Below are 14,119 nucleotides of genomic sequence, written 5' to 3' on the forward strand. Positions count from 1 at the left end.
AGTTTGGAGAAACATTGGTTAGTTTTGACTGGAGAGATTAACTAATGGCTAGTTAGAGCAAACATTAGATTATACAATGATTTTGTTTTTGCAGGACCCTCAGCTGCACAGGAAGGGCTGCAGCGGCTAATTGTGCTAGCAAATAACTGCAGAAATCAAATGAAAGAAAACATAGTGTCACGCAATATTAACTTTGGTTTGAAGGTTTGCATTCGCAGAAGGCTCTTTGAATTTTGTAAGATTGAATGGCTGCACAAACTATTGGTGCTCTTGATCCCTCTCTAGCCATTAGCTTGTCAATCCAATCAAAATAATCTTCGTTTCTTCAAATTGTTTACAATAACTTACAACAGTTATATTTGTACTCTGAATTTTGTTTCAAAAGCGCCTTTAAATACACAAAGGAAGTTAGGACTGCACCTGAGAGGGGCAGACATTCACTTTATGGTTTGTCTGCTGACAGACATCAGTCTCCTGCATGTGTACACAGGCAGCCCCCCTCCACTCTGAACATCCTCATTCCACAGCCACTGCTCTGCTGGGACCAGCTCACACTTGGTCCTGACGTAAAGCAATTAACTCTGTTAATGTGTTTCTTTAAACGCTGCTGGAGCGGCTCCTGCAGCCTGAGCTACCGGCTGTCGGCACCAAGTCTGCAGCATATCCTGCAGTTCCTCCCTTGGGGTTACCTCTTTGTGACAGCATGACGGATGGGGGTGTGTGGTGTGACCTCTCAGGGACAGTCACTATGACTGGTACAAGGTGGGAGGAGATGAGTGCAGGAATCTCACATTTGTATTTGCTTATTGACAAAAACTACACATCAAAAGAGAAGCCGTCATCACCAGAGGCAAGAGGAGGATTTAAATCTGAAGATAATCCAACATCAGTGGGGTGAGCTTTAACTGACTGGCTCAAACTAGCACACACACATCCATACAACTAACATTAAAGGTGCGGGTCAGTCTTTTAATCAATACATCTGCAGCGTTTTCTAGTTGCAGTCGATGCCTTGTGAGTTGTACTCTGGGTACAAAATCCCTGTTGCACCTGCTTCAGGATCTTGAAGATTGTCAGATGGAGAGCTTAGGACAGCAGGATTTGGAGACTCCCTTCCTGATATTTAGACATCTCATCTCTGATTGGTTAACAGAAATGCAACTCTCCCACTGACTCTGCTTACTTTGTAACATTGATGTTTTATCTCCACAAATAACACAAGCCTGAAGGAGTTCTGCTGTGTTGTGGAGTTTCTAATGCTAACAGTTAGCTTCTACTAGCCAAGACGTTCTCTGCTGTTTCATCTGAACCCTTTTGGATTTCCTGGATGCTAAGCCAACAACAGCCTTCCCCGTTGAGTCAAGATGGGTGAGTTCATGAATATTAAGTGACAGTGTGACATAGGTCTGTCAGACCATCCTAGAGTTCCACCATCTATTTTCTGCCAGAAGCTAATGAAGCAGACAGGTGTAGGAGGCTATATTCATGTTCAGCCTGCACGAAAAACTCAGAGTGACCGATTATAATCAGAAATAAACCATTTTTTAGTGTTCCACATGTTTAACATAAAAGAACACAAAGTCCCATTCCATCTGGTTCTGTTCCCTTTTTGTTTGTTTTCTCAGCATCCTGAAAGGTTCTGGCATAATTATTCCCAGTGAGGAAGAGATTAGTGGCACTGGAACGAGGGCAGTTTAGAAAAGGGGAATTCACTGTGACCACTTGGGGGATATTTAGAAAACGGAACAATTATGGTATGCTTCTGCTACATATGAAAGAATAACAGCGGCTACTTCTGTACCGACACCCAAGATCAAACGTTACACAAGTCTGCTTCAGTGAGAAGATGGAGACGTGCTAGAGATGATCTAACCCACTGAAGGGTCTGCCACCTTTCATTCATAAATGAAGATCATGTTTTCTTCGTCAAATCTTGAACTAACATCCCACACAGTAACGTCATCAGCTGTAGGTGGACATCCAGTTATTATTTCTGAGTGTTTTATTATAATCTATCCAGTTGTTCAAGAGTCATTTTGCTAATAACAAAATGTGCGTGCACACACACACACACGCGCACGCACGCACACACACAATGCAGGGCCTTTAATTATAACTTTATAGAAAAATGGAGACAGGGCAGCAGTTTGACACTGAACTGGTCCTAAACTCTCTGAAAGTGGATTTCCTCTCCATCTGTAACAGGTTTATGTGCCCAGAAACCAGAACTCAAACAAGGCCAGAGAGCCTTTATGTGTCCTGGTGTTGGATCGGGGGGGGGGGGGGGGGGGGGTCGTCTTTGGAAAGTGGGACGACATTCCATGAGTTTTCATTTTACTGGCAGGTCACCACAAGGATCTGGCTATAATTGGTCAGCCTTGGGTCAGCCTTGGGTCTTGACCCCTAAACAGAGGAGTTAATGGATACCATCCTTTTCCATCTCAATTGGTCGAGGACCACAGTTGTGTGTGTGTCTTCTACAGGAGGCTAATAGTTGCCCAGGGCTGAATGCTGGGTCAAACTGCGGGCTCACACGATTCAGAGACAAGCGATAATTAGTTAACCCAATAAAACGTCCCTACAGTTACAAGTCAGTGCCACAAGAATGGCTGTTTGTAAGTTTGCTCGAAGGCTTCAGAAGAAAAGATTCATCTTGGGGAGCAAACAAAATAAGCAAAGTCTGTTTTTATTGAATCCAGAAGGAGAAAACTAATAAAAGCCTGACTAACAATGAATGAGAGCACAAGCAGCCAGGAGTCAGAGGAACACTAACAGTATTTATGTGAACGGAGTACAGAGATGCAGCGGTTTGTTCTTGAAAGAGAACACAAAGAACAGTTTATTCATTAACTATCATCCTTGAGCTGATGTCTCCTTGTGAGATGATGGATAACGTGTTCTTGTCTCCACCGTGCTTCGTTTCTGTTCTGTTCACGCCATTCCCAATCAGAAGCACCCGCTAACTCTTAGATAAACATAAAATAAACATAATATAGTTTACCACTTTTTTACTAGGTCATATTTTCCCCCCACAAACAGTTTTAGCAACGTGCTCAACTCCCAGTTTCTGCCTCCATGACCCAGTTAGACTACTTGGCCCTGGGCTGAATTTAAAGCCCCCTTCCCACCATGGCGGGATTGTTGTGACACAAATAACGACTCCAACAGGAACGTCTGCTACACATATGGGAACTTTGAGTTTTTTAAAAAAGGAGAAGCACGTGGCTCTTTGGAAACACTTAATGAAACAGCCTTTTCTGATTGTGATTTGATAAATTGAATACAAAAGAAAATCTGCTGTTGTAATGTGAACGCGGACACAAAAGAGCACGCTTTAAAAACCAGTGTGACCTCAAACAACACCAGCACATAATCTTGCCCACACCACCTCCACGTCCTACCCAGAATCCATCTGTATGCTTCACCAAACGCAACCTGTATCACCTAACCCACCCTTCCCTCCACACACAAACACACACCTTCTTCATTTTTAAACCCGACAGCTCACCACGCTCCACCAGGGATCAAACAGGCTTTCAGAGGGGAGAGAGAGAGCGAGCTTTCCGATCCATTAACCGGGATATTCTACCGTGCCGACTTTTATACACAGAACTAAGAGCTGTCGTGGTAACAGGAAAAAATATCATAAAAATTATTTCTCCATCTCCGTGCCTTCCCTTGGTATTTGATATTTGAACCGGTGCTTGTGCAACAAAGGGTACAAAATGTCCCAGAAAGCAGCTGTCCACTGCTGACATGCCTGAAGGACCCTTTGTGGTTTCCTCCCAGCATCCCACACTGCTGATAACAAGCATATAAATACGGCATTCTTTGCACATAATCAAGCACAAAGCAACGTTTGAGTGATGTATGTAATCTTAAGTGTGAACAAAGAATTGCAGAATGTTTGGCAGCAGCTCCATCAAAAGGACTCCTACGTTCCTCCTCTAATGGTCTAATTTAATCCTACAAATGCAGCAAATAAATGCATCAACGGGAGTCGGACTGTGTGTAGATGTGTGGCCGACTCACTGGCTGACTCTTTGAATCCCTTGGCAGAGTGGACGATCACATGCAGGAAGCCATACAGGCCAGGAGTCTCTTCATCTGGAAGGCCAGCACACAGAGCGGTTAGTCCAAGCTTAAACAACACATTCATAATATTTAACAGTCAGACTGAGAATCAGTGCTCATAAATCTGTGCAATGATAAGCAGCCATTGAGCATTATGGCACATGTGCAGATAAGAGTGACAGGAAAAGAAGATAAAAGGATTGAGCCCCATATCACACATAGTTTCAGATTAAATCCCAACGTTTCTGCTGCAGCTGCAAAATTTATCTTAAATTGCCCATTTTAAATGAAGCGGAAAAACATAATTGTTCAGAAATGGCACCAATAGTTGACAAGTTTTCACATTTTCTGCAGCTGAACATCCACATTGTGAAACTTTTGTTTTATTTAAATCATGGATGAAATTTATTTGAAACTTTCTGCCAAAACTGGAGTAAAAGCTTTCATCAGAAGTGTCTGGGAACCGTTTATGCCATCTGAGGACCAGAGTGACTGCTAACATTCTGACTGATTGATGCCAGACCTCACATCTGCATTAAAGACCGTCTGGAGGACAGACAGAAACCCCCCATCCGGTTTCATTGATAAACACATGAAGCTGCTGGTCCAGCTGAGAGCTGTGAATCCTGGCTGTTTCCATGATGGAGGTCGGCAGAACTGTCGGTGTTTGTTTATGTTCTCTATTTACAGCGGAGGAGACGGTCCACGGGTTCAGTGGTTGCTTTATAAGATCATTTAGGTTTGTTATGATGATGTTCTTGTATATGTAGCAATGAGAGAAAAGGCTCACAAAAAATATCCAACAACTAAAACCCACCCAAGATTTCAAACAACTGTAATTAATTACTGCTCATTTGTTTATTTTAATTATTTTAAGGAAAAAAGGTACACAGGTAAACAGGTCAGATAAACATGATGGGATTGGGTCTAAACCCAGCAGCTTACCTGGCTGGCTCATCAAACCACACTCATCAAAGAGTTTCCAAAATGACAACATGAAATATTTGCAAAGCCTCTCTGATTTCTCAAATGGCCGTGCTGTTTACTTTTAAGCAACTAGATTTATTAGGACCCGTTGACATAACATTTCTTATAGAGTACAAACTTGACAACAAAGGTGTTAAAAAGACAAACAGTGCATCAGTGGTGCATTTAGACAGATTTATTATTTAGCATGTTAATATAATATTGTAAGCCTGCTGGTTGTGATGTTTTAAATGCATTTCACAAGATTTATGTGACCAAAGTGTGAGAATGTTTATGCCGTAAATTCTGTAATACAGGCCCGGGCCTTTATTTACTCAAGCACATCCTGGTCCTTTGTGGCGCACTACTTTCGGGACATGAAAAAAAAAAAGAAGAAAAAATTAAATAATTAAAACCTTTGTTTTTGTCCCGAATCCCGATCGCACAGAGTTTGGGTATTTTTACACCCAGTCAACGTAGTAAATAAGGTTCTGTGCTGCAACGGCTGCCTCTTGACCCAGCTCTGCAGTTGGTGACGTGGATGCAACGTCGTGTGAAACCGACCCGATCCCTACCACCCTCCCCACCCCATGGACATACCGGTAATGTTGATGCCTGCTGAGAAAAAAAAAACACAATATTTCTAATAAATCTCTGGTCCCGGGCCACTATTAGAGACCTGCCTTTATTTACCCCACTGACAGTGAGACTGGCTAATGTAGGAAGATAATATTAGAGGATTTACGGTATTCACATCAAAGACTGGGCAAAAATATGGTGTGAAATTTAGACTGGTGCCTTTTAGCTTTTATCTATTTAATCCTAAAACACACACACACACATGTGTGTGTGTGTGTGTGTGTGTGTGTGTGTGTGTGAAGTGAACTCCATCTTGAGTTTACAACCCCTTACCACCACCTAAAATTCTGAAATGAATCAAATTCTACTTTTTCGAGCAGTTCTAAATAATAAAAGAGTAAAGGACAAGCATGTGTTTTCTGTGTGTGTGAGAGAATCCGTGGCATTTGAGGAGATCTGAATAGGTCGACCAGATGGCTTTAATGTCACCCCGCCAGCTTTACAATATGGAGATCTACAGCAAAAACAAAGATATAGAAGCTGAGGGAGCTTGCCGCGTAGCGCTGACCGCTACGAGCAACAAGATGAGAAACATGTTGTAACCTAGATTCAACTCCTGCAAGGACCCCTGCTCTGCTTTCCTTCTGCGGTCGAAGAAGAAACAGATATTTCTGCGTGAATTTAAATTTTAAACCAGGGAATTTAAAACGGAGTGATGGGAGATGGAGAGAAGCAAAAGGGAAAGAAAACCTGGCTCATAATCCCAAGTGTCTGAAAATCAGAATAAAAGAGATTCTTTGTGTGAGTGTTTCTTACCATCTTTGTTAGTAGTGACAGGAATGTTGTGGACTGTTCGGAGTTTGAAACAAGAGCTGGTCAGGACCTGGAGCTCCACAGAACTTAATACACACCCCTGGAGATCTGGAAGGGGGGAAAAGGGAAAAAAGAACATTTTAGTTCGGATTTGCTTAAATTTATACTAACAAAAAAAGGAATATTTTAGTGTTACCTTTTTTCTGGAGTTTCTGGACACTTTCCCTCCACTCTGACCTCTCATAGTCAGAAGAGAGGAGGAAGAGATAGCTCTGGGAAAACACAGAAAACACTTAATAAATACAAACACTTAATTTTAAAAGTCAGACAATAAAAAGATGATCTCTATTCATGAAAACTTCAGTAGATGGATGGATTGATGTCTCCGTCTAGTGGTGACAGATGGGAACTGCAGGTGGTCACTTGAGGATATCATTGGTACCTTTCCGTGTTTGTTGTAGATGCGGAAGGGGATAGTGGGGGAGTGCAGAAGCAGCCAGGACTCCTGCTCGTTCATCTTCTTCCTGAGACGCTCTACGCGGTTCTGACCCTTTGGTGCTTTCTGCACAAACACACAAGCAGAAAATCTGCTTAAAATCTGACATTTTTTTTTATTTTGAAGAAGAGCTGAAGGTGGTTAAGTGTTTTTTCCATGTCGTGACTCGACTTGGATCAGAGGGTTGAAAGAAAGCGCTTTTATTTTTAGACTCAGTGGGCAGACATGTCACATAGCAGCCTGCTGCTTACACGCTTACATTCAGGATTATTTTAATTTTCTGTTTCAATATCCAACTTCTTCACTTTTTTAAGGATTTAGTCTCACTGAGTTTACAGTTATTTCATAAAGATTTGCAACTGTTAGACCTCTTGTTGGAGCTCATGCATCACCCACACAAGAACAAGATCTGAAATTACCAATAAACTTTAGTTTATACATAATGGAAGGAGCTTTTCAGATACTAAATGATACACACGTCTGTTTAGTAGTCCTGTGCTAATTGCAGGGTCTTAGTTTCTTGTCAGCATTAAACAAAAAAACAGGCAAAAAAATTCCCGGCCTTCAGGAGGAAGCTGTGAGTCAGAGTCTCCTGGACTCCAGTGTGTCGAGTCGCTCCCTTCACTGGCCTCTGGTCAGGAGTAAATACCAGCCGTGGCCACTCAACGTGCCCTGGGTGGGTGAGTATGATGCCATGAGAGGACATAACAGGAACTGTCTGCTCCTGAAGCCTTTGGTGCAGGGGTGGGAGGGTGATATCGAGAGCACCGGAGAGGGTTGAGTCTCATCTTTCAACCTCATCAGCAACAATTTAAAGAAAATAGATAAAAACAGATTGTTGCACACACTTTGAACGACACAGGCGGTTCTGTATCATAATTTATAACAGATTTGATATTTGTTGTTTAGAAAATGAAAGATAATCTCACTTATTTCCCATGTTTTGTATATTTTTCAGATCCTATCTTTGTTTTTCTGTCTTTCAGTTGTAGAAAAGCAGAAAACAGAACAGTTGCGGTGACTCGGCTGAATTGATTCCAGCCAACTCCAACATTCACTTGTTTGGATTTACGTTTCCTTTAACAGTAACAGTCCAGATAATGATTAAATCAAAAGAACACCGGAACGTCCCACTTAGGAAAGCAGCCAACTTAGAAGAATGGAACATTTTTCTTTCTCCAGGGTTTGAACTGTCTCCTGTTTTATATCAACAAAACCATTTAAGACTATTTTAAGACTCTAAAACACAAAAAGCGACAGAGAGTCCGCTGGTTTCGGATCCACCTGACATAAAAAGATTACCTTCTCTTTTTGTATTTCGTTCTTTAAAACCGATATCTTCATCTTCATCTCTTCGATCTCATGTTCTGGCAGGACTTGGATGCTTGGACAAGAATCTGAGTCGTCCAGGGTTTGGAACATCAAATCCGCCAGAGGGATGTACCACTTGCACTCATACTGCTGATGGCGACTGTGAAAGGATGGAGAGATAAACGAGCGAGACGAAAAAAGATAAAATCATCCTGAAAAGTCCCACATTTTACACAAGCTTATAGATAACAGGTCAGATAAGGTCAATATATAGTCCAACATATAAATTTGATTATTGCAAAGCAGATTTCAGCTCAAATGTTGCATGAATGGATTTCTCCCTTTTCATGTTGTAGATTTATGTTAATGAAATATTTGTATGCAAAGTGCAGAACTGATGAGACTGACGCACCCTGCCACTAATGAGACGGAGACGATCACTTCTGAATGCAGCAGAGCTGATTTATTAATAGTGACACACTATCAGACAGCTCATGAAGAGGCTGTGATAGCATCACTACTGGTAGAATTTATTAATGCACGTTTATTTCACTTAAAATTATCATGAGATCAGCTTAACGCAACATCTCGCATATTACACATTTTTAACAAAAACTCTACCAAAAACCTCCAAATAATCGATAAAACTAAGTCCTAAAACACCTTTAACATCAATAACTTTCTTTATTTCTACTTTTTTGTTTGTGTTTCCATAAATAAATTATAAAATATCTGGACAGCGGAATTACAAAAAACTGAAAACACTAAAAATAAAAAATCAGTCTGACTGTTAACAAATGTGTGTGCGTGTGCATGTTCGTGCGTGCAGGTTTTCATGCATGTGTGTGCGCACCTGCATGCCCACGCACATGTGTGTGTGTCCATGCGAGCATGTGTGTGTTGGGGTGGGGATGTGTTTGTGTTCATATGTGCTTGCGAGTGTGTGTGTGTGCAAATTATCCTGCAGGTGGCATGTTGTGATAACAGCCAAGACCATAATAACTGATTTAAAGGTCTGGTAGTCAGGGCAATGCCATTTATTCCTCTTGGTGAGGAGTGGCTAAAAATGGCAGAAATGTCAGAAAAAACACAATCAAGCCAAGAGGAGGAGTGGAGGAACCCTGGAGTTCTGCTTCTGACTGAAGCCCTGAAGGAAGACGATATGCAGAACATGGTGGTGATCGTTCTGAAGGGTCGGGTCACAGTTTTTGAGCCTCACCCCACAGCCGTCTTCTTCATCTTGGCACAGAGAAGAAGATCAGTGAAGAGAAAGACGTGTCGCAGCTTCCTGGAGCTTTCCGACACCTCCACAAGAAATCCATCCTTCACCAGCTGACGGGCCTAACACAGCAACAGAGGTCATTCATCTCTGTGAAGTGTCATAGTTGAAATAAAAGTGACTAAAGTCAGTTTTATTTCACCTACCTCTCCTTTGGGAGTCGTGACGGCGGTCCTGCGAGGATCAATCTCCTCATTGATAGAATTGAGGAAGTTCTGAGAGATCCGCAGTGCGTCTTGCAGGAGGGGGAAGTCGGGATGGTCCTTGGGCGTGTGTTTCAGCAGGTCCTGTCCAAAGATAGAAATGTGTAAATACCCAGTCATCCAACCATAAGCTGTGTGTGAGTGGGATTGTATTTTCACAAAAAAACAACAAAACATAAGATTTTTGACATTTTTAGTATAAACGCACGACTAAAATGAGCCCTGCTACTTACGAATAAAAGTTTGTGAAAATCTAATTTTCTTGATCCTGTTGTAGCTTCTCATCAGCTCAGCTGTTCGAAGAAAAAGATGGCAGCAGACAACAGGGGCTCTAACAGCCGTCCTTCCAGAATGAACACAGCCAATTAACTTAGCCGGGTTTGCAGATGTGACGGGAGCGTGAACTTCGCTAAAAGCTACGCATAGTTAGATTTCTGTTTGTCTGCCAGCTTTGTGCAAACTTAATCATGCAACACACTCCCAGACACTTAACGAGACACATCCAGGATGCTTACTAGACTTCGACACACTATTTGCTTTTTATTTGTAATTTTTAGGCTGAAGAGACACATGTGGCACATTTTTCAGCGTCATGGGTGGAAATAATTGGCAGCTATAGATAGACACATCTCTCAGAAGTGTCAGTTCCCTCTAATGAAAAGAACATTTCACCTTTTAACATGTTTTGAATGAGTGGCGTACTCACATGAAGGACCAGAGTGCTACGGGTGACGCGGTCAATCGGCTTATAAAGGAGAGCTGTGGGGGAGAGGAGAAGAAAAAGGATCTGAGTAAGTCTCCAGTTTTAACACACACACACACACACACACACACACACACACACACACACACTGCACTCATTCATAAAATTAAATAGTTCAGCTGATCAATGCAAAGAAATGTTCCAAAAGAAAAAGCTACACCTGAACTCCGACTTGGAGGTGGCTTTTCTGATGCACTGTCATGTAAACGCAAACAATCCAGATAGACTGACGTTTGTATGAAACAGATCGGACGACGTGCCAACTTGCATGCCTCTGTTCTCACATCCAAACCATAGTTTGAGTCTGCACCACCACGCTTGGTTGGTTTCCCGGAGTCAGCTGGGATGGTGTGAAGAGCGTCCAACACTCACAATAGATAAAAGAATGAATGATGCAGAGAAAACAGACTAAAACTGAGGTGGAGGAGAGCAGCAGCACAACCAATAGGTATAAATATAACTAAAAAAATTGAGAAGCAAATAAGTTAAGTATATTATGTATGATCAGGATTTGAAAGGTCATGTAATTAACTTGTTAAAATAGAGAAAAATTATGTGGCGATATCATAAATATCCCAATCCGATAAGATATTTTGAGACACTAATAGCCCGGAGGTTATTTACGATATTAAAGACAGAAGTCATCATAAAACCTAGGCCAGACGCTTCCAAGAAACATCCAGTCACATGGCGAGATCTCATTGTTCCATCAGAATGAAGGCGGTAAAAACTGCTGCCACCTAGCAGTTGGAGTTTGAATTGCACCAATCAAAAGAAATGCAGTAAATATTTATATGTATTTTCTCAATTAAAAATCGATGCACTGCTTTTAAACATCGATTCAGTATCACTGGGATATTTCAGTCTATCGACATCTTCTCACATCCCAACATAAACCTTCCAACACTATTCCATACAGCCAGCAGGCTCATCCCCATTGTATTAGCGAGACATTAAAAGTCACAACAGTTTGTTTTCTAACAGGAGCGACAAACACTAACGAAGGGAAACTGAAAAAAAGAGAAGGAAGGAAAGGTTATCCCAAGACAATCTCAAATTCACTTTTCTTAACACTCGTTTGTTTAAACAACGTTTCTTTGAACTGTACAGCAGTGCAGAAATGGGTCTCCTTCTCTGCTCACACACCTTTCTACCGGTTTCTCTTTGCTTTGTTTCCATGCAATAAGAAGAGAAAGACTGAGAGCAGCTCGTATCGAGTGGTGGAGCGGCTCCTCTCTACTATATACACCACAGCTACTGTTTAATACTGATGAGAATCTTCTAGAGGGCCTTGCAGACGCTCTTTGAAGTTCTTCATCTGTCTGCTCATTAATGTAGCTTCTGTCAATGGTTGTAGCTCAGTGAACTGATACTGCTACTGCCAGGGGGATTTACAACACCTCCCATATAGAATGCAAAGGCAGGAGATATCGCTGTGTGCACGCATGTGTGTGTGTGTGTGTGTGTGTGTGCGCGCGCGCGTGAGACTGAGACAGAGGAAGACTGTACTGCTCTGTATTCACATGAGAAAAGGTGTTTCTAGAAGGATCAGATAACTTTAGATAATCTCACATGCATCACAGGTGCCTGATGTTCGTGTGAAAGCAATTGTGTGATTTGTTACGATGTTTAAGGATACACCATGCTCACTTATCGGGTTCTGGTTGATGTGCCGTTTAGTCACGCTAGCTGCTCTTTGAGGCTGTAATTAGGTGCGGCCATCCTCTGAGCAGAGTGGTTTAGGATAAAAAATGCTTACTTCGGTATTTCATGCTAAACATTTCAGCTTGTTAACTAACTAGCATTAGAGACTGATTGGAATAGTTTTAGCTTAGTTTATTTTGAACATTAAAGGAGACATATTGTGACTTTTTTTCTTACGTTATAATAGTTCTTTGGTTGATATAAAACATGTTTATGAAGTTCTTTGAACTAAAATGCACTGCAACTCTGACTGTTCTTGAATGGCCCAGCCAGAGCCCTGGCTTAAACCCAATTGAGCATCTCTGGAGAGACCTAAAAATGAATGTCCACAAACGTTCACCATCCAACCTGACAGAACTGGAGTGGATCTGCAAGGAGGAATGGTAGAGGATCCCCATATCCAGTTGTAAGAAACTTATTGCCTTTACCAAGAAAATTAATTGCAGTTTTAGCTCAAAATGGAGCTTTTGCTTAATACTGTGCAAAGGGTCTGAATACTTAGGACCATGTGATATATACCGTATTGACCCGAATATAAGACGATGTTTTTTTCATTGAAAATAATTTTAAAATGTGGGGTTGTCTTATAATCGGGGGGGTGTTCTCAACAGGAGAAAAAAATGGAGAGAGAGGTCCGGAGCAGAGTGGACCGAAAGTTAACCAGCTATAAGGCAGAGTTATGCAAATTTTAAGATGACATTGGTCAATTCAGCAGATGCATCAAACATTGCATGCATGTATGCATTGGATGGCAGTGAGGATGACGTTCTGGGAGGAGTCGGCAGGTGTAGCGATCTGATGGTACACCGGGACCGCAGCAGCATGAGTGAGAATGAGTGAGTACAGCGAGGCAGAGGACGTCTGAATAAAAGCCTCATTTGACTTTTGATTTCACACAGTTCTCAGTGAGAGGGGAAAAAGAGGAAAATGAAGCAGTAGGGCTTGAGATGGTTGGGCTAGAAGGAGTTTGTGGTAGCGAATGTTCAAGAGTGGCCATTTGAGTAAACGGTTTGCTTATAGCTGCCACTTTGTCAGCGAAGAATGAGGCAAAGGCGTCAGCTGATAGAATGTTGGTAGGAGGTGGAGACGGAGGATTGAGCAGAGTTTTGAATGTCGAAAATAGTTTTTGAGAGTCAGTAGAGCTGAGAATTTTGTCAGTGTAGAAAGCTTTCTTTGCATCAGTGATGCTGGCAGAGAATGAGGACAGTAATTCATGAAATTTCAATTGATCACCAGGATCTTTTGTTTTGTTCCATTTCCGTTCCGCACCTCTTAGATTGGTGCATAGAGACCGGAGGGTATCATTTAGCCAAGGGTGCGACTGAGAGGATCTAGCAGGTCTAGTGGCTAAAGGGCACAAGTTGTTAAGACAAGAGCAGAGTGTGGAGCAGAGTGACTCGGTGGCATCATTCACTTCATAAGCAGAGAATGTGCTGAGAGATGGAAGAGTGGAGGCAACAAGAGAGGAGAAGTGGTTGGGTGCCAGACTGCGGAGGTTGCGGCGGAATGAGACCATTGGGGAGGAAGCAGTGGACCTCCCTTGTAGAGACGTGCTGAAGTGGATGAAGTAATGATCGGAAAGATGCAGCGGTGTGACAGAGATTGTGTCTATGGCACAGTTTCTAGTGAAAATAAGGTCAAGTGCTTTTCCAGTTTTGTGATTTAGAGGTCTTTGTACTAGTTTTAGATCAAATGATGACATTAGTGACAGGAAGCTGATGAGCTGGGATTGTCCAGGTGAATATTCATGTCTCCAAGGACCATTGTGGGACAGTTGTGCTCAGGAATGGAGGAGAGCAGGGTGTCGAGTTCATCAAGAAAGTCTCCGAGTTGACCTGGTTGGCGATATATGACAACCAAAAAGAATTTTTTTGGTACAGTTACCTGGATGGCATGGTATTCAAAGGAGTTGTATTTAGTGATGGGTAGCA

The 14,119-nt window shown here is 42.0% G+C and overlaps 1 protein-coding gene across 5 annotated transcripts in view; it reads right to left on the minus strand.

Annotated features, from left to right (window-relative positions):
- Positions 1-14,119, minus strand: part of abr (ABR activator of RhoGEF and GTPase) — a 148,779-nt gene that overhangs the window by 34,155 nt on the left and 100,505 nt on the right. For all 5 annotated transcript variants that reach the window (XM_070555755.1, XM_070555756.1, XM_070555757.1 and 2 more), the window contains 8 exons: positions 10,428-10,480; positions 9,665-9,805; positions 9,459-9,580; positions 8,231-8,399; positions 6,875-6,994; positions 6,629-6,704; positions 6,436-6,540; positions 4,033-4,107 (listed from right to left, as the gene is read on the minus strand). In XM_070555755.1, the coding sequence (XP_070411856.1) occupies positions 4,033-4,107; positions 6,436-6,540; positions 6,629-6,704; positions 6,875-6,994; positions 8,231-8,399; positions 9,459-9,580; positions 9,665-9,805; positions 10,428-10,480 (861 nt within the window). The remainder of the gene's footprint in view (positions 1-4,032; positions 4,108-6,435; positions 6,541-6,628; positions 6,705-6,874; positions 6,995-8,230; positions 8,400-9,458; positions 9,581-9,664; positions 9,806-10,427; positions 10,481-14,119) is intronic.

The sequence above is a fragment of the Nothobranchius furzeri genome, chromosome 10 (genome assembly GCF_043380555.1).
Source record: "Nothobranchius furzeri strain GRZ-AD chromosome 10, NfurGRZ-RIMD1, whole genome shotgun sequence".
Lineage (NCBI taxonomy): Eukaryota > Metazoa > Chordata > Actinopteri > Cyprinodontiformes > Nothobranchiidae > Nothobranchius > Nothobranchius furzeri.